Genomic DNA, 17,505 nt, shown 5'->3' with positions numbered 1-17,505 from the left:
TTTATTCATTATTTTATTCAAAATATTCACTAAAATCGATCCTATAATGGATATCAAACAATTGCAAACACAACACAAGTTTTATCAAAAAACAAATATTTTTGTCAATTATATGTGACAATTATTGGTACCCTTTTATTTAATACTTTGTACAACCTCCCTTTGCCAAGATAACAGCTCTCAGTCTTCTCCTATAATGCCTAATGAGGTTGGAGAAGACATGGCAAGGAAACTGAGACCATTCCTCCATTCAGAATCTCTCCAGATCCTTCAAATTCAGAGGTTCATGTTGGTGGACTCTCCTCTTCAGTTCACCCTACAGGGTTTCTATGGGGTTCAGGTCTGGGGACTGGGATTGCTATGACAGAACCTTGATTTTGTGGTCAGCGAACCATTTTTGTGTTGATTTTGATATGTGTTTTGGATCATTGTCCTGCTGGAAGATCCAGCCAGTACCCATTTTAAGCTTTCTGGCAGAGGCAGTCAGGTTTTGATTTTTGTATATGTTGGTATTTGATAGAGTCCATGATGCCATGTATCCGAACAAGATGTCCAGGACCTCTGGCATAAAAAACAGCCCCACAACATTAAAGATCCAGCACCATATTTAACCATGGGCATTGGGTACTTTTCCATATGGGTACCTCTCTCTGTGTGCTAAACCCATCTCTGGTGCCAAAAAGATCTACTTTTGTTTCATCTAACCATAAAATCCGGTCCCACTTGAAGTTCCAGTAGTGTCTGGCAAACTGAAGATGTTTGAGTTTGTTGTTTGATGAGAGCAGAGGCTTTTTTCTTGAAACCTCCCAAACAACTTGTGTAGGTGATGTCTGATTGTAGTTTGAGTCTTTCTGACCCCAAGACCCAACTAATTTCTCCAGCTATGATTCTTGGAGAATTTTTGGCCATCCGAACCATCCTCACCGTGCGTGGAGACAATATAGACACGCATCCTCTTCTAGGCTGATTCTTAAGATATCCAGTTAATTGGAACTTCTTAATTATTGCCCTGATGGTGGAAATGGGCATTTTCAATGCTTTAGCTATTTTCTTATAGCCACTTTCCATTTTGTGAAGCTCAACAACCTTTTGCTGAACATCAGAACTATATTCTTTAGTCTAACCCATTGTGATGGATGACTAAGGGAATTTGGCCTGTCTTACCTCATATTTATACCCTTGTGAAACAGGAAGTCATGGCTGTACAACTTCATGTGCCTAGTCACCCAGGTGTGCTAAAAATGTAAAATATGAATGGGGATATACTTGATATGCTTTACTCATAAGAATTTCTAGGGGTGCCAATAATTGTGGCCAATGTGTTTTGGAGAAAAATATTTAATTATGAGAGCCCCCCACCTTTTCAATTAGTTTTCTTCAATTAAAGATGAGATTTTTGTGAATATTTTGAATGAAAGATCAAAAGGATAAACAGACATTTTTCAATAAAGACATCTTATTTGCTCATTTACCCAGGGTGCCAATATGTTTGGCCACAACTGTATGTATTTTATTTTAACTTACCCTATCAGTAGTAAGATTGATCTTTGGATTTAAGAATTTATATCATGATTATTCCATTTAAGATCATGATTGATTGGAAAATCTATATTTTTACCCCGTCCTATCTATCAGTCTTAAAGTGTACCAAAACCTTTTAAAGCAAAACCAAAAAAAAAAGAAAAAATCTGAATTTATGTAGAAGTTAAAAATGTGTGGCTAAAAGTAATAAAGGATTTGGAAGCAGCAGCCTGTAGATGTCTTTGGGAACGTTGGGGAAGTGTGAAAAGAGTGTTATGTTATCTTCACTGAGGCCAAACCTGTAAATAAATGACAAATGAGTAACTGTTGTTGTTCTTTTTGTCTTCCTAGTCCTCATGTTCCAGATGAGCTTGTTGTGGCCAATGAGTGGGGAGCTGCCTATCTTTGGACTGTGAAAAAAGGGTATGTGTGCATGTTTAAGAACAATATGTACTCCTGTTTCTGGTGTGTGTGTGTGTGTGTGTAAAATCCTGTGTACAAGACCTCATCTTCAGCATATCAGTTACGGCACTGTTCTTTAGTTTAATTCATCTAGTACTCAAGCCTATCGTAAAGGTGTTGACGTCACAACTTAATATTCTGACCATGCCTCAGGTTGTTTCAAACCCATATGACTGCAGTTTACATGAACCGAACCTCAGACTGTTTTCAAAAGAGCTTCAAGCTTTATGGTTAATGGACTCCTGGTTCAATACTAAATCTTTAATGTGAAACAAGTTCAAGTGCTGGCCTCTGAGCTGATGCAGTACCATGTGAATTTTAACCTGTCCTTATGTTTGTGACATTCTGTTCTTTGTCAGATTGCAGAAGTTTCGAGAGGAAGATTCTAATCTTTATTTCAATGCCAAGTCACCATGGCGATGGTGTGAGTTCACGTGCCACCCGAGAGTGATGGTGTATGCTGACAGGACAGGGGCAGAGATTACAGACGCAAGGGTAAAGTGGCATTAGTGCATTAAGGAATATTTCAGGTTCAATACAAGTTAAGCTCAATCAACAGCATTTGTGTCAATGTTGATTACCACAAAACTTTATTTAGACTCGTTCCTACTTCAAAAAAAGCAAAAATCTGGGTTACAGTGAGATACTTACAATGGAAGTCAATGGGGCCAATCCGTAAACATTAAAATACTGTTTCAAAAGCATAGCCACAAGATGTAAACATTATGCGTGTTAACACGATTTTAGTGTGAGCTTAAAGGGATAATTCATCCAAAAATGAAAATTCTCATCGTTTACTCACCCTCATGCCATCCCAGATGTTTAGGACTTTCTTCAGCAGAACACAAATTAAGATTGAGGAATATCTCAGCTCTGAAGGTCCATACAGTGCAAGTGAATGGGTGCCAAAATTTTTACACTCCAAAAAGCACACAAAAGCAAAATAAAAGTAATCCATAAGACTCCAGTGGTTAAATGAATGTCTTCAGAAATGATATGATAGGTGCGGCTGAGAAACCGATCAATATTTAAGTCCAATTTTGCTAGAAATTTTCTCCCTGCACAGTAGGGGGCGTATGAATGAAGAATGTGAATCGCCAAAAACACAAGAAGAATGTGTAAGTTTAAGTGGAGATTGACTGAGCAGGGAGGAGAATTTATAATAAAATTGTAAAAAACTATTGATCTGTGGGCCCTGGGTAGCTCAGCGAGTATTGACACTGACTACCACCACTGGAGTCGCGAGAGTTCGAATCCAGGGCGTGCTGAGTGACTCCAGCCAGGTCTCCTAAATAACCAAATCGGCCTGGTTGCTAGGGAGGGTAGAGTCACATGGGGTAACCTCCTCGTGGTTGCTATAATGTGGTTCTCACTCTCTGTGGGGCGCGTGGTGAGTTGTGTGTGTATGCCACGGAGAATAGCGTGAAGCCTCCACACGCACTATGTCTCCGCGGTAACGCGCTCAACAAGCCACGTGATAAAATGCACAGATTGTCTGTCTCAGACGCGGAGGCAACTGAGATTCATCCTCCGCCACCCAGATTGAGGCGAGTCACTACGCCAACACGAGGACTTAGAGCACATTGGAAATTGGGGAGACCTATCAAATCACTTCTGAGGACATTGATTAAACCACTGGAGTCTTAAAGGTTACTTTTATGCTGACCCATGTGATTTTTGGAGCTTCAAAATGTTGGCACCCATTCACTTGCATTGTACTGACCAAAGGAGCCGAGATATTCTTCTAAAAATATTCATTTATGTTCTGCTGTAGTAAGTCATACACATTCAGGATGGCATAAGGGTGAGGAAATGAGAGATTTTCAAAAAAGAATTTTTTTTGGTGAACTATTCTTTTAACATGTATTGAACCCAGAATATTCCTTAAACTTAGTTCTGTATTCACAGTATCAGGTCCTTCAATATTTAAAACCTGAATATACAGTAACAGCATATCTCTTTAAACACATCAAAGTGTTTAGGATGTATACTAAGTAGAATATGTCATTGACCACAATTTGGGCCTCTTGCAAAGTAGCCAATATCAAATATTTCAAAGGGATAGTTCAACCAAAAATTTACTCGCGGTCTCATGTTGTCCTAAATCCCCATGACTGATTTATACGAAACATAAAAGGAGATGTTGTAACGAATTTTGCAGTCTGTTTTCAATACAATGGCAGTGGATAGTGACTCACTTTAGTATCATACTAAGTGCTCCAAATTATCACAATTTTCATTTTCGGATGAATTATTATTTTAAATATCCATGCAAATGTTCTTTCTGGTTATATTACATAAGTTGGAAGAATTTAGTTTTTGTCTAATAAGACTTTTGTTGTTGTATTTAGCTTACTGGTTTTGTTTATGTTGTATTTTTGTGATTCCTCTCTGTATCCTTCTGTTGTTGGGGCAGGGTTGTTTTAGTTTGGTACAAATTGATCACATTCATTCTTCCTCTCTCCAGAATCGTGATTGTTATCACACACTGTTCCGGATTGGAAGGACGCCAGCTTGTTTGAGGGGAGAAAGAGTGTTACTAGCCAAGTACCTAAGTGAAAGCCACACCCATCACCACCTCATCACTTCCCAGGTAAAGAATATAGGCTTGTTTGAGATGCCAAATGCCTCCCCTTGAAAGTAGACAAGAGTAAACGCCTGTAGTCAGGGGAGGAGAGAAATAATAGCTGTCAAGTCAGACAATTCTCACTTCTCGTAGTGGATCAGACACCTTCGAGATCAACGGCAGATTTCACAGCATTCACGTTCATGCGCTGTTACTGATAAAGTGGATATAATTTAAATTCTGTTGCTTTGAAATGAAAATAAATATGTTGAAAGACACTCAGTGTACCTGTTATTTAATTTTGCCAATAAGACATGTCTTTCCATCCATTCTTAGTTTAATAAAGATATGTATTTTTTATATTTCAGAAATATGATAAAAATCACATATCCCATACAGAGATTGCACTGTCAGTGTTGGGAATATTCACATATAATTTATACATATCGAAAATCAAACATTTTAGAAGAGAACGAAACATCACTTTTTTTTCTTTTCTTTTTTTTTTTATTCGTTCAGTGCCATATGAACGAGGTATTTATACATAGTCACCATAATAATAAGTTGTATTACTAGGCACAATATTTTACTTTTTAGTTCTTTAAACATTACTTGTTTTCAGTGCTTTTTTTGTTTTGTTTTTCATCACGGTCATTTAAACCAATGAGCATTAAGCTGTGTCGTAAGCAAGTCATTTCCCATCATGCTTGCAGTTTGCGCAGCTGGAAAAATCCAACTTTGCCACCAGGCTCTTGCAACTGCGAGCGCCTCACTCTCGCAAGACTTTTTTGGCATACGTCACCATGACATCACAGCAAGTCAGACAGATTTCTAACCGGCATGCAACTGCCGCTGATCAGCGGTGATCAGTTCTGCGCAGAACTTGCTCATCTCAAACAAGCCTTATCTCTCGGACACCCCAATGTTTCATGATGCGTTTGAGGCCTTGGTGTCAGATGTTAGCCCAGAGGCAGTGTTGTATCAAGTGTTTTATTGAGTAAAACACCATGCAAGTTCATTGTGGTATTTTCATGTGTGATCTCCAGTGATTGATCAGAACTTCCTTGAATGATGATCTGTGGAAAAAAATCATGAGAATGATTCTACGTACACAAACACGCACAAAATTTTGCAAATATATATATATATATATATAATATATATAATTTTTATTTTATTTTTTATATATCAGTGTATTTTGAAATTGTTTTGCATTATAGAATATATTGTTCACAGTTTTGTAAATTTTTAGTAAAAGTACTATGGCATTACCATGGGTTTTTGAGAAGATACCATAGTAAGTTTCTTGAAAATGTACCATGGAAGCACTATAGTATTCATAGAGTGCTACAGTTGGGTTCTGTAAGTAAAAATCCCATTTCATTTTCTCCATAAGGGAATTGATTGTTAAAGGGATAGTTCACCCAAAAATGAAAATTTTTTCATTTACTCACCCTCATGCCATCCCAGATGTGAATGACTGACTTCTGCTGAACGCAAAGATTTTTAGAAATATATCTCAGCTCTGTAGGTCCATGCAATGTGAGTTAATGGTGGCCAGAACTTTGAAGCTCCAAAAAGCATATAAAGGCAGCATAACAATAATCCATATGACTCCAGTGGTTAAATCCATGTCTTCAGAAGCGATATAGGTGTGGTGAAAAATGGATCAATATTTAGGTCCTTTTTTTTACCATAAATCTACCCTTTCTCTATAACTTTTGTTTTTGGCAATTCACATTCTTTGTGTATATCGGGAGGAGAATTCAGAGTAAAAAAGGACTTAAATTTTGATCTGTTTCTCACCCACACACCTATCATATTGTTTCAGAAGACATGGATTTAACCACTGGAGTCGTATGAATTACTTTAATGCTGCCTTTATGTGCTTTTTGGACCTTCAAAGTTCTGGCCACCATTCAGTTCCATTGTATGGACCGATACAGCTGAGATAGTATTCTAAAAGTCCAGTATCATGGTATTACTATTTTTAGATGGTTACTGTACTACGGTAGGGTCAAAGTGTAAGTGAAATAAAGCTCATACTGTTTCCTTGTGTACAGTTTTCCTCCTACATCATGGACGAACGCGTTCCTTGTGTGCCGATGCTGAAATGGGATCATATGATGAAATCCGAGCCGGTGTTTGCCTGCAGTCTGCCAGCACTGAACCAAAGCAGAACCTGCAAGGTGCTTCTTGGTTCTCAGAGGTCACAGGAGGTCATGTTACTGCAGTACACAGGTGAGGTGTTTGGTGTATCAGGGGCTTTTGTATTTTTATTTGAAGAGTCATATCAAACTGTAGGTAGGTTTCTGGAAAGTGTACTTGAAGGGATGTTCACACAGGATGTGTCCTTGCTTTTAAAAACCACCTAACCCTTGTTGCATGGGCTTAAGGCCCCCCATAAAAAGACCCACTCTTAAGTGGGAAGAATAGATTTGTTTTGAAGAATGTTATGAAATGCCAAATGTGATTAAAATGAACAGGAAATTGTGTACCCTTGTACGAAGCATTATCCTAATTTGATACTCAAAAGCATCTTGGTGTCTCAGAAGTATTTGCGTAAGTTGACAAATTTTGCCCTATAACTATTGTACCTATATTTATAAGGGCAATAGTTAACCTAACCCTAACCCCTATATCTACACTATATCACTCCATGGGGCCTTTTGCCACAAGTGTGGGGTCAAAGGCTCCCTCACCAACTTTTTCTTTTTTTTTTTCTTTTTTTTTTTTATTAAATGTCATCAATATTTAATAAAAATAATTTTTTTATTCTATCAAAATACACTTTGCAACCCGAAAAAAGCATGTTTTCCTTAAGGGGTGCCATTAACCCTATTGTACCCCAAGTATATAGACCTACAATAAAAATGTTTTGGCACATATGTGTAAGAACGTGTCCCTTATGAACAGCCCCTGTTTTGCTTTAGAAAAGCCTCTGCTAAAGAACTACTTGCTAATACATGACTTCTTTGTAATCTGATGCTGCACAGGTGGGAGGAAGCATGCCTGTCAGACTCGGGGTCCCATTCAGAAGCTCTATAGTCCCAAAGAGAGTCTGATTCACCTAAACCATCTGCTACCCCACAAGAGACACCTCGCTGAAAAGAGACTGAACGTACCTGCTGCAGGTCGGGACATCAAACCCAATCAATGATTGTCCCAGTGCACCATCATAAATTACAACTAATACAAGTACTTATTGCATGTGAGCAAAGCAATATTAAAAAGTGTTATAATTACAATAATCATCTTTAATGTACTTCTGCAGGTCTTACAGCTATACAGAATAAGGACTACCTATCCGTTTTCCAGCTCACTGAGACTGGAGACCTCTTTTTCCAAACACTGAAACTACACTCACCTGTAACTGCTACCAACAACGACCTCCCAGAACCAGCTTTTTCCTTTGTCGATGTGGAATGTACAGAAGAACCTGGAGAAAGCGAGAACTTGCAGTCCATTGCAAACGGTGACAACCATAGTGACATAGGAGTGCGTAGTCCACTGCAACTAATCAACAATGTTGAAAATGGTCTCTCCCATGCTCCCGATACAAATGAAGATATCAGTAAGGAACCCAATGGTACGTGCTCCACCAGACCAACCAACCCAAGTAAAGATCATGACCTTCAGGTAGCTTGGAACGAGTGGTTTAAGCCAATTTTCAAAAAGGCTGCAGGCAAAAAACGACACCATCATCAAAAAGTAAAAACCACAGGTTTAATACAATTGAAAAAGACCAAGACGGAAAAACTAAAGCAAGATCGCCTGCAGAGGTTGAGGAGAGACCTTCAAGAGGTCATGAAGAAGAAAGAGGTGCTCCTTCAAGGGGTCACGAACCTGCCTCACCTGAATGTGACCCCTGTTCCTGACCCTGTAGATCCTGAAGAGTGGCCAGATGATCTCAGCCAACGGTTGACAGCATCGTGGGAGGGCGAATGGAAGAACTGGTGGGAGGAGAAATTGGGCCTGAACCGGGAGAAGAAAATCGAGGCTCTCCATAAAAAGCGTAAAACAGAAAATCAAGCCAGAATTCTGCATCGCGCCTTGCTTTCTGAAAGCTTTACCTCGTTGGTTAGCTACCAGGATGATCTCTCTGGTTACTTATCTGCAGCTAGTCAGAGTTTCGGTTCGGACGGAGAGTCTTTGGTTAATTCGCAAGCAATGGAAGAGGAGGATGGTATATTGGAAACTGAGATGCACAGAAAGAGCCCCATTATCATGAGAAAGTGTTTCAATAATCAACAGACCCTTGGGCAAGTACTGATCGAATCTACCCCAAAACGTCCTCAGAAAATATCTGGGCCTGATCAAGAAGAACGTTTTAACCCTCAGTCTAAACAACCAACCCGAGGCAACTCAAGTCCTTTGGACTCTGGTCTTTGTCCTGCATTGGTCACCTTTACACGAACACCAAAGAGCCAACCAAAATTGCACAATGAGGATTACCTTAGTTCTTTGTTTGGTTCCCAAGAACCTACTTGGCAGTCCAAACAGAATGGTGGAATTTCTTTCTCCCAGGTACCTACCTCATCCCAGCTCTCCTTGTCATCTTGGAGCACTTCACAAGGCAGAACCCCCGCACAGGCCCCCCAGCTGAAGAAAAAGTATCGCATAGGCTTCTAAAACCTGGCACCCAAACAAGGAACGCCGCAAGGCAAGTGACCTACTTTTTATGTGGTGTCGAATGTTGGAATACTGTACAGAGGTGGGTTGTTTCTGAAAGAGGAACTTGAGCCAATGTTTCTATAGTGAGTGTGTGTGTGTGTGTGTGTGTGTGCGCGCGCATGCATGTAAGGGGAATTGCATAACTGTTTGTTCATATTTGTAATAACAAATGTTCACTGTTCGGTCCAATCAAGGCAAACCAGTCTGGTGTTTTTAGCTTTGTTTCTATCCCTGTGCTTCAGTGTGGCACTCTGTGCTAGCTAGGGATGGAATTGTAAGGAATATAACTAACAATTCCTGTTCCTTTCTGGTTCTATTTATGATACGTTTAATACTTTTGCGTAAGAAGTTTTTGGAAATAAGAAATGCTATTCTTATTAGATTTACTGCCCTCAGCAGCCTGTTACCAAATGATGAGAATTTTATATTTTAACTGAACAGATTCTTGAAAAATGTGTTTTTACACATTTCATTAATTACTTTTTACCAGGGTTGTCCAATACTAGTTGACTAAACTGCACTGCTGTTGCTAGTCGGCATTGGAAATATCAGTTAAATACTTTTTCCTGATTAAACTTTTCCACAATTTTACATATTTACATTTTGCTTGATATTTTTATAGAATTGTCGATTACAAACAATCAGTTTAACGTAAATGAAATGAGCCATTGCGCACATCCCTAATTTTTACAAAATACCACTAATTACAACAAAACTCATATTGTGTATCATGACATACATTGGTGTAGATTTAAAAGAACCGCCTCATAAAAATCATTAGTTCGTGAATCGGTCTACACTGGACGTGCTGTAGATTCAAAAGAATCGTCTCATAAAAATCATTCGTTCGTGAATCGGACTACACTGTTTCGTGCTTTAGATTCGAAAGAATAGAGTCTTTTGTTCAGAAATCGGAGTACACTGGACGTGCTGTATGTTTCATGCTGCTGATTCAGTGGCGGTGTTGCAGTGCCTTTCAATAATAGCAAAGGAGACACTGACTATTTTAACATGGTGTCATGTCCACATTGGCGATAGAATGAATATTCGAGAACTGTTAACGTAAACAAAAGTCATGAAAATTATTTGGTTCCTGTATTTAAAAAAGCTGAATAAGAATCGGTTCTTGGTTCCCAACTCTAGTGTTAGCAATAGACGAGTTTACAAAACTTATACAATAGCTATAGAGTAAAATAGATGAATTTGATCACAGCGTAACAGCTTTCCAAATAAATCCAAGAATAGCGTCAGTTGATGTGTGGTATGCACTGTGAAACTCTTGTGTTCTTATTCAAGAGTTTTATCACAGAATGTATTGTACTGAACATTTTGAAATAGATCCTGTGGTTTATTGGTATGTTGCCCACCTGGCAAAGGGAATAGTGAGAACGTTGTGAAAGTGGAGTTGCATGTTTTTCTTACCCTTTTTTAATGCAATAGTTTCTAGCCTCTCAGAACTCGAGTTCCCCTTTTAGTGAAAATGTCACTAATACGTCATGTGAGCCAGAATTGCATCATGAACTGGCTGTACATGTAAATCAGCTGATAATGCATTATGACTTGACAGTTTTTACTAGAGTTTAAGTAGATTCAGCCATTTCCTCTGTCGTGAAAATCAAGTTAGTGTGAAGACATTGTCTTTAGGCTTCTGTTTTTGCTGTGTGAAATGCCTAGCGGCAGTGAGCCAGTTTACAACATCTGCTGTCTGTTTTCCATTTTCTGTGAATAGTTGTTGCTCTCAGGAACTGAGAACCATTTAGATGAGGCTGAAATATTCCCTTGTTCTTATATAGAAAAACACTGAGACATTGAGTGCATTTCAAAATAGCTTTTTTATTTTATTTTTTTTATTGTGAATGTTTTTTATATTACCATGACAAAAAATAATAAATAATATCTACAAGATGCTATACTTTTTCTTTTTTTTTTTTTACATTGTACAAATTTACATTTTTTTTTATCAACATTTTTACATTTTATAAGGTTTTTTAGGCTTTTTTCACATTTTCAACATACAGTAACTGTCTCTTAATACACACACATTCATTGGCTTATGTGAAACTACTAAATTGGCAAGTAGGTTAACGAGAACATCACTAACACGCACGCACACACACAAAAAACACACTTGTTTGTGAACCATGCACACCACGGTAAATCTCTGACTCTTTATGACCTCAGAGAGCGGCAGTTCTCCAGGCACGTAGCTTTACGTCGTCACACGTTAACAATCATTTTACAAAACTGTGCAAAGCACCAAAGTCCTAAGTTGTTCTATAACAGTCTAGTGTAACTTGTAAATGTTCTTTTGAGCCACCTGGAATGTTGACAATTCTGAACATGTACCAAAAACTACAGCTACAAAGTGTTTTTTTTTGTTTTTTTACTTTGTCTACGAATTTAGCTGCCAGTGTTGTGCAATGCTGAATCAAAAAATTAAAAGAGACATATACAGTATATGAACTGGCTTTCTGTAAAGCCCTAAAAGAGTTACAAAGTTTAAACTACAATTCTAGTATTTTGGACTTAGTGGTTTTGTTAAACCCAGGCACAATGGCACCTTGCTGTAGAACTTCTTGGAGGCTTCAAGCCAGGAGAGGACTATGACATCATAATGGAGGATTAAGGAAGCCAACATTCTGAAGCTTCCACAGGTGCTATGGTCACTCCCCTTAGAATGTGGAAACCCCACACCTCCATTGGTGGTTGTGCTCCTTGACAAGTTGTTTCGGAGGTATTAATGTCTGCGGGCCCGGAAGTTAGAAGGGAAGTAGGGTCCATCGGCATCGCTGCCTAATGAGCTGCTCAAACTTTCTTCTCCAGAGCTCAGGTCCTCACTCGAATCCTCACTGTTGTAATGGAAAAAACACAGTCAGATGCAATATCGGATGTTTTGTCTTTCTGGCCCCACCTCACACACCCTTCCCTTACTCACAGGTGATTCTACACAACCCGTGACGCGTTGCGTCAGTTTGTAAATAGACATTATTCACTACCTACATTCCATTGCTACACCTAGTTTGGTGTGTACACATATTTTTCCAATTAGCCATGCATAAGTATGAGTCCTGCCACTGTTTAGTCTTTAATCAGCTGTGTTGTTGAGCCTCTGGAATGGACTGGGTGACTTATAACAGTCACAGTAGACGCTGGTTGCCATTTGTGGTTATCATGTAACATCAATAAGAATATGATTGCGAGACGTTGGGAGAAGTGTACTAAAGGTACTTCAGCCTGTGCTGACGAGACGGGCCCTTGTTGTGACTCAGATGTGTCTGTAAAACACCAGGGTTAAGTAATGTCATGTAATGGGGAAAACTGCATGTGGTAATACCAGACAGAACTGAAACCAGAAGCTGTGATGGAAAATTGCGCACATGAGATTTCCCTAAACATCTTAATTTTTCCCAAGTTTACTTTCAGATTGGTTTACCTTTATCTGCCTGTAGAAAAATCTGGCTCTACCTGTTTCTATATTACCATAATTTGTTGCTATGACTCTGATATTTCAGGTTCTTTTATCTCTAAATTTACTAGTGGTTGACCAATTTGGGTTTTTCAATGGCTGAAATAATGTAGCTACTTATAATATAATTCAATGAGACATACCATTTCTGAATTGGAATTTATATCCTCAATTTACACATTAGAAAAATATCTATTAGAACTGATGTTGTAATTGCGATTTAATTTCAATAAACAAAATTTACATTAAAATACTTATTTTGGGTGGAACAACTGCATCTTTATGTAGGCTACGCATCAAAAAATAAGCCGAAAACCATATTCATTTTTAGCTGTTTTTATTAGTAAATGAAGAAAATGCCTAAACGGTCAATTTCACATTGCTGTTATTCAAATTTTGAATAAATTACACACAGAAGCTAGCAATGGACTTGTCTGTGATTGCTTTGAATGCTCAACCTCTGCAAAAACGCACATTAAATAAAAATTGCATCATTCATTGATATTTACTGCTATAATTAACACTTTTTACAATTAATTGTGGCATCTTGATTATTTATTCGATTGTGCAGCCCGAATATCTGTTGATGTGGCTGTCTGTATCTTTTTTTAATTTTTTTTATTAAATGGACATTTCTGTAAATCCCCAAAGTGGACACGGTTATCAGCTGATGCTAATAATTTCCAAATAGCAAAATATCGTACTTTTTGAATTAATTGTTCTATATAACATATTGGTCTATGACTAGTTTTTATATGCTGAATACTTTTGCTTTCTTCAATTGCTTGAGTTCTTAATTTCAGTTCATTGAATGTTTAATACAACTGTGACATACGAATGCCCCTATCTTTCTGCAGGTGTGCGCTCTGGTGGGCCCCTTACCTCTCGCTCTCATCCCAGGCACCCTCTGGAATGGTGGGCAGCTCAGGAATGCTACAGTAGCTGCTGTGTAGGTTTTGTGCCGTTCTTCGTGAGACGATCCATACCAGTTTCCTGTGGTCAGGTTTGGAACATTCTGGAGAGGAATACTCCCTTATGCACTGGTCTACCAGGCCTCGCCAGCGCGCCAAGTCAGCCTCCGAGATCTGAATAGAGCAAACGGACACCGCTGTATCAAGACACCAGCTTACATAAGACCAGGGGCAGAGAGCCAGCGTAATGGACGGGACTGACTTCAGAGTTGTAAACCAATAGTCTGCTGGCGGCAGGACATGTCAAAGACTTTGGATTTTTCCTACACCATGGTTGGATATTTTGGTATTGTCAAAACTGAACATGGTGCATTTTGGAAAAGGACTGTAATTTTTTGTATTGGGGTAAACGCATGTCTTATTTTTGGTGTTTGCTTAACTTTTCAGTTTGATTAAACTTGGACATGTCTCATGACAGAGCAGTCAGTCGCATAATGGTTTTTCCTATCATTTTTTGAAAGGTTATATTGTGAGGCACTTGGCATGAACAAAATCTGGTTTTCTTTTTAATATTTACCTTCAAATGTGTTTGTATGCGGTTGGCGATCTCTAGCAGGTCCGGTGACTTTAAGGCTTCGATCTCAAGCATCAAAAGAGATAAGGCAAGCACCGAAGGCTAAAAAGATAGAAACAAACATGAAATAATCAGAATTTAAACTTCAACAGAACTCACTTCTGATGCCTATGTGTCTTTTTGCATTGATGCAATTCTTACTTTTGCTTTGGAAAAAACAATTCTGCATAGGCAGGCTTTGAGCTGGGCTTCCAGTTTTTCAAGATTCAAGACATTTTTCCTGAAACAAAGAGATATTTCTTCCTAAAAACAGGACGATAAGTAATAAATTGAGTTTGAATGGTATAACTGGTGATATAGGTAGGTATATTGTTAAGCTGGGCTGTTGCTGTTGCATTTACAGTGACTTCAAGTCACAAAAGATAATCTCTTAGTTTCTGACAGTGGACTCTTTACTGCACTTTGACCCATATACAGCAAAATGCTCAAAGTGCAACTGCCAGCTTTATCAACCTCCCATAAGTCATAGTTTTAAATGTCTACCATGCACATTTAGAAAGTTTATCTGGCACCTTACCTGTTGGACGTGTGCGAAAGTGCGATGGCGTGGTATAAATGGAGGAAGGTTAAGGCTGTGACGGCTTTGAACTGGAAGTTGAGTTTCTCTGAAATGATCTTCTCCATTCGGCTAAGGTCTGAGACGGTGAATTTGCACTGGCTGATGCGAATGAGCTCGTGGCTGGACGAAACATTGCACTCTTCCTCAGTGACTCGGGCAGCAATGTGGAGGCAGCCGATGCTGATGCAGGCCAAATACTTTGGTTGAACCTTTAAATGGGACCCAATATATTATTTTAATATATGTATATTTCAGATTATAATAATAATAGATTGCTTGTTCGGTTTTTTTTTTACCTTCATCATGGCTAGAAACCTGTCCATCAGGTTAACGGCCAGTACAAAGGTCTGAGTGCTGTAACCAAAGAAACTGGTCAAGCTCCAGAGATCCTCGACTCGAGCATCTCGAGATTTAGCTGAAACTCCATTTCCGTTCTGAGAGAAAAATAAATAAATGTGCAACAAAGCCAGTTTTAGTTTTTGTTATTAGTTGGACCATTTTTGTTCACAAGTATGATTTTAACCCTTGTGGGTCAGTAAATAAATAAGTTACTGAGGTCCTTAGAGAACAAAAATATCCATTCCAAAAAACTGCCATAATATTATATTCTTTTCCACTTTCAATTAGTTCATTTTTTTTAACCAACATCAGTCCTGGTCATAACTACCAAATAATCATTCATTTTCAGGATTTTAACCCTTTAAATGCCAGTTTGTTTATATAATGCCACTGTTGTTTATGTAAAAAAAACAAAAATGAATTATTTTCCATATACTAAATGCTATGGGGATTTTTTCTTTTTTTTTTTTTTTTTTGAGTGGGGGGGATTATCACAGTCTGGGATAAATCAATGAACAGAAACAACACTGATTTTGATGCATTAGTAATTTTTGTGCAGTGTCAGATTAAAAAATAAAAACACTTGGGACCTTAGAGGACAAAAATTTCCACAGCAGAAATATTATGTATTTAATATTTTCCACTTTCACTGATTTCTATTTTTTTTAACCAACATCAGTCCTGATCATAATTACCAAATATTCCTTCATTTTTAGGATTTTAACCCTTTAAATGCCAGTTTGTTTATATAATGTCACTGTTGTTCACATATACAAACACACTCTGACATCAGTACCAACACACCCACACAATTTTAGCTGCATCATTTATTCAATTGGCCTGCAGTGCTCTATAATACAGAAAATAGGGAAAAAGCATGTACTTGCTCCATAGGCTAAACATGAGGAAAATGGTGCCATCTGGTGGAAATTTTTAAAAATATAAATTTTGATAATGAAAGCATAATATCATAGAATTCATGATTTTATGCTTTAATGGCACTTGGATCAAATACTACAGTTTTAATGGGGACATTTTTGTCCTGAAGGTCCTGAGTGTAACTACACAGTGTATTATAGGAACTGAGGTTGAAATATCAAAATTCCCCCAGAAATACACATCTTTGGCTAAATGCTGTGTTGGCATTAACACAGCCAAACTGATAGAAGAAACACAAATGAAAAGACATGTCCTGAAGGTCGCACAAGGGTAAATATGATAAAGCTCTGGTCTTTAACATAATTTCTGTGCATTGGAATTATAATGTATGTACTTTTGTTATAAAATAAATGTCTGGATTTCTTACATTACCTCTTGGGTGGATTCGATCAAACTGAGTCCCATTTCCTTTGGCAGATAATAAACCTCCTGCTCCAAATTTGCCTTCAGTTCCTTCATCAGTTTGAAGGCTTCCATGGTTTCACTTTATCTGGGTTACAGTTGTCTTAACAACACCTTTACAAAGCATAAAAAACAAGTCAGTAAATTCAGTTCACCCAGGGCGATGGGTCAAGGTTTTGCCCAGCCCCCTCCGCTCAGCTGTGCCTCGGTGTCGAGTTTCGCTGGTTAACGCCTTCTTACAGCAGATCCCCAAAACAAAAATAAAACAGACTTATTCCGACAAAGACTGCCAGAAATATATGTGAAATTTAAACGCTTTGGTTAAAAACAACTAGGTTTAAATCGGAGTGAAAGTGACTCCATCTGGAAAATATATCGAGCAGAGGGGGAGGGGTTAATCTTTACACCGCTGTACAGTTAGTTTTTACATTAAAATATGTAAGATTTATGTTAAAATTACATACAATAAGTCAGAACGTGTGAATTGTAAAGGATATATAAAGTAGACTACAATTTATATAGAAAATAACCAATTTTGTTTGACATTTACCAGCTTAAAAACATCAAAGACGATCAACAAACAAGGAATTCGTACATTCCAGTTAAATAAACCTAATTTTCCTTAATGACACACACAAAGCATATACAAAATGTCACAAAATGTTGTTAAAATAATAAAGAAGTGAAATTGTATCCAAATCCAGTCCACATTACTAAAGATCAAGCCCATTTTCAATACAAAAAAAAACAACCAGGGCATTTAAAAAGCGACCATTCTTCGAGACAAACGTCTTAAAAAGCAAACGAATATATTACGTAACTGTAATCAAAGATAAAAGATAAAAAGAGCAAAGATAAATGAAGATTTATTACCGGAGATGTTAAAAGGACATATTTTGTTTTGTCTTTTTTTCTTCTTCTCTTTCTTTTTGTTGATGTTGAATGTGGCTCCGCCCACTGGATCTGTCACGTAGGAAACGTAAGACACTTTGTGTGGCTGTATTTACGTATTTTATTACGGTTACTTTTATC

The 17,505-nt window shown here is 37.9% G+C and overlaps 2 protein-coding genes across 3 annotated transcripts in view; one reads left to right on the top strand and one right to left on the bottom strand.

The window, feature by feature from the left end:
• Positions 1–14,082, top strand: part of taf1c (TATA-box binding protein associated factor, RNA polymerase I subunit C) — a 24,810-nt gene extending 10,728 nt beyond the window's left edge. For both annotated transcript variants that reach the window (XM_051677503.1, XM_051677505.1), the window contains 7 exons: positions 1,873–1,944; positions 2,343–2,478; positions 4,451–4,576; positions 6,613–6,790; positions 7,546–7,683; positions 7,824–9,212; positions 13,547–14,082. In XM_051677503.1, coding sequence (XP_051533463.1) covers positions 1,873–1,944; positions 2,343–2,478; positions 4,451–4,576; positions 6,613–6,790; positions 7,546–7,683; positions 7,824–9,181 — 2,008 coding nt within the window. In that variant the 3' untranslated portion in view covers positions 9,182–9,212; positions 13,547–14,082. The remainder of the gene's footprint in view (positions 1–1,872; positions 1,945–2,342; positions 2,479–4,450; positions 4,577–6,612; positions 6,791–7,545; positions 7,684–7,823; positions 9,213–13,546) is intronic.
• ccng2 (cyclin G2) lies at positions 10,658–17,505 on the bottom strand. Its single transcript, XM_051677506.1, has 8 exons — positions 17,347–17,505; positions 16,444–16,587; positions 15,090–15,227; positions 14,752–15,002; positions 14,376–14,454; positions 14,178–14,276; positions 13,572–13,774; positions 10,658–12,072 (listed from the first exon to the last, which is right to left on the bottom strand). Exons 2-8 carry the CDS (start codon positions 16,546–16,548, stop codon positions 11,961–11,963), a joined length of 987 nt encoding a protein of 328 aa, XP_051533466.1. The 5' UTR covers positions 16,549–16,587; positions 17,347–17,505; the 3' UTR covers positions 10,658–11,960.

The sequence above is a fragment of the Myxocyprinus asiaticus genome, chromosome 38 (assembly GCF_019703515.2).
Source record: "Myxocyprinus asiaticus isolate MX2 ecotype Aquarium Trade chromosome 38, UBuf_Myxa_2, whole genome shotgun sequence".
In the NCBI taxonomy this organism is placed as follows: domain Eukaryota; kingdom Metazoa; phylum Chordata; class Actinopteri; order Cypriniformes; family Catostomidae; genus Myxocyprinus; species Myxocyprinus asiaticus.
This window is presented reverse-complemented; position numbering and strand designations above follow the sequence as displayed.

Excerpts from the sequence above, each read along its gene's own strand:
- ccng2 (XM_051677506.1), bottom strand. The coding sequence starts at position 16,548 with ATGGAAGCCTTCAAACTGATGAAGGAACTGAAGGCAAATTTGGAGCAG. Across the intron at positions 15,228-16,443 it reads TGATCGAATCCACCCAAGAG|AACGGAAATGGAGTTTCAGC; the intron begins GTAATGTAAGAA and ends TTTTTCTCTCAG. Across the intron at positions 12,073-13,571 it reads GCCTGGGATGAGAGCGAGAG|TGAGGATTCGAGTGAGGACC; the intron begins GTAAGGGGCCCA and ends CCATTACAACAG.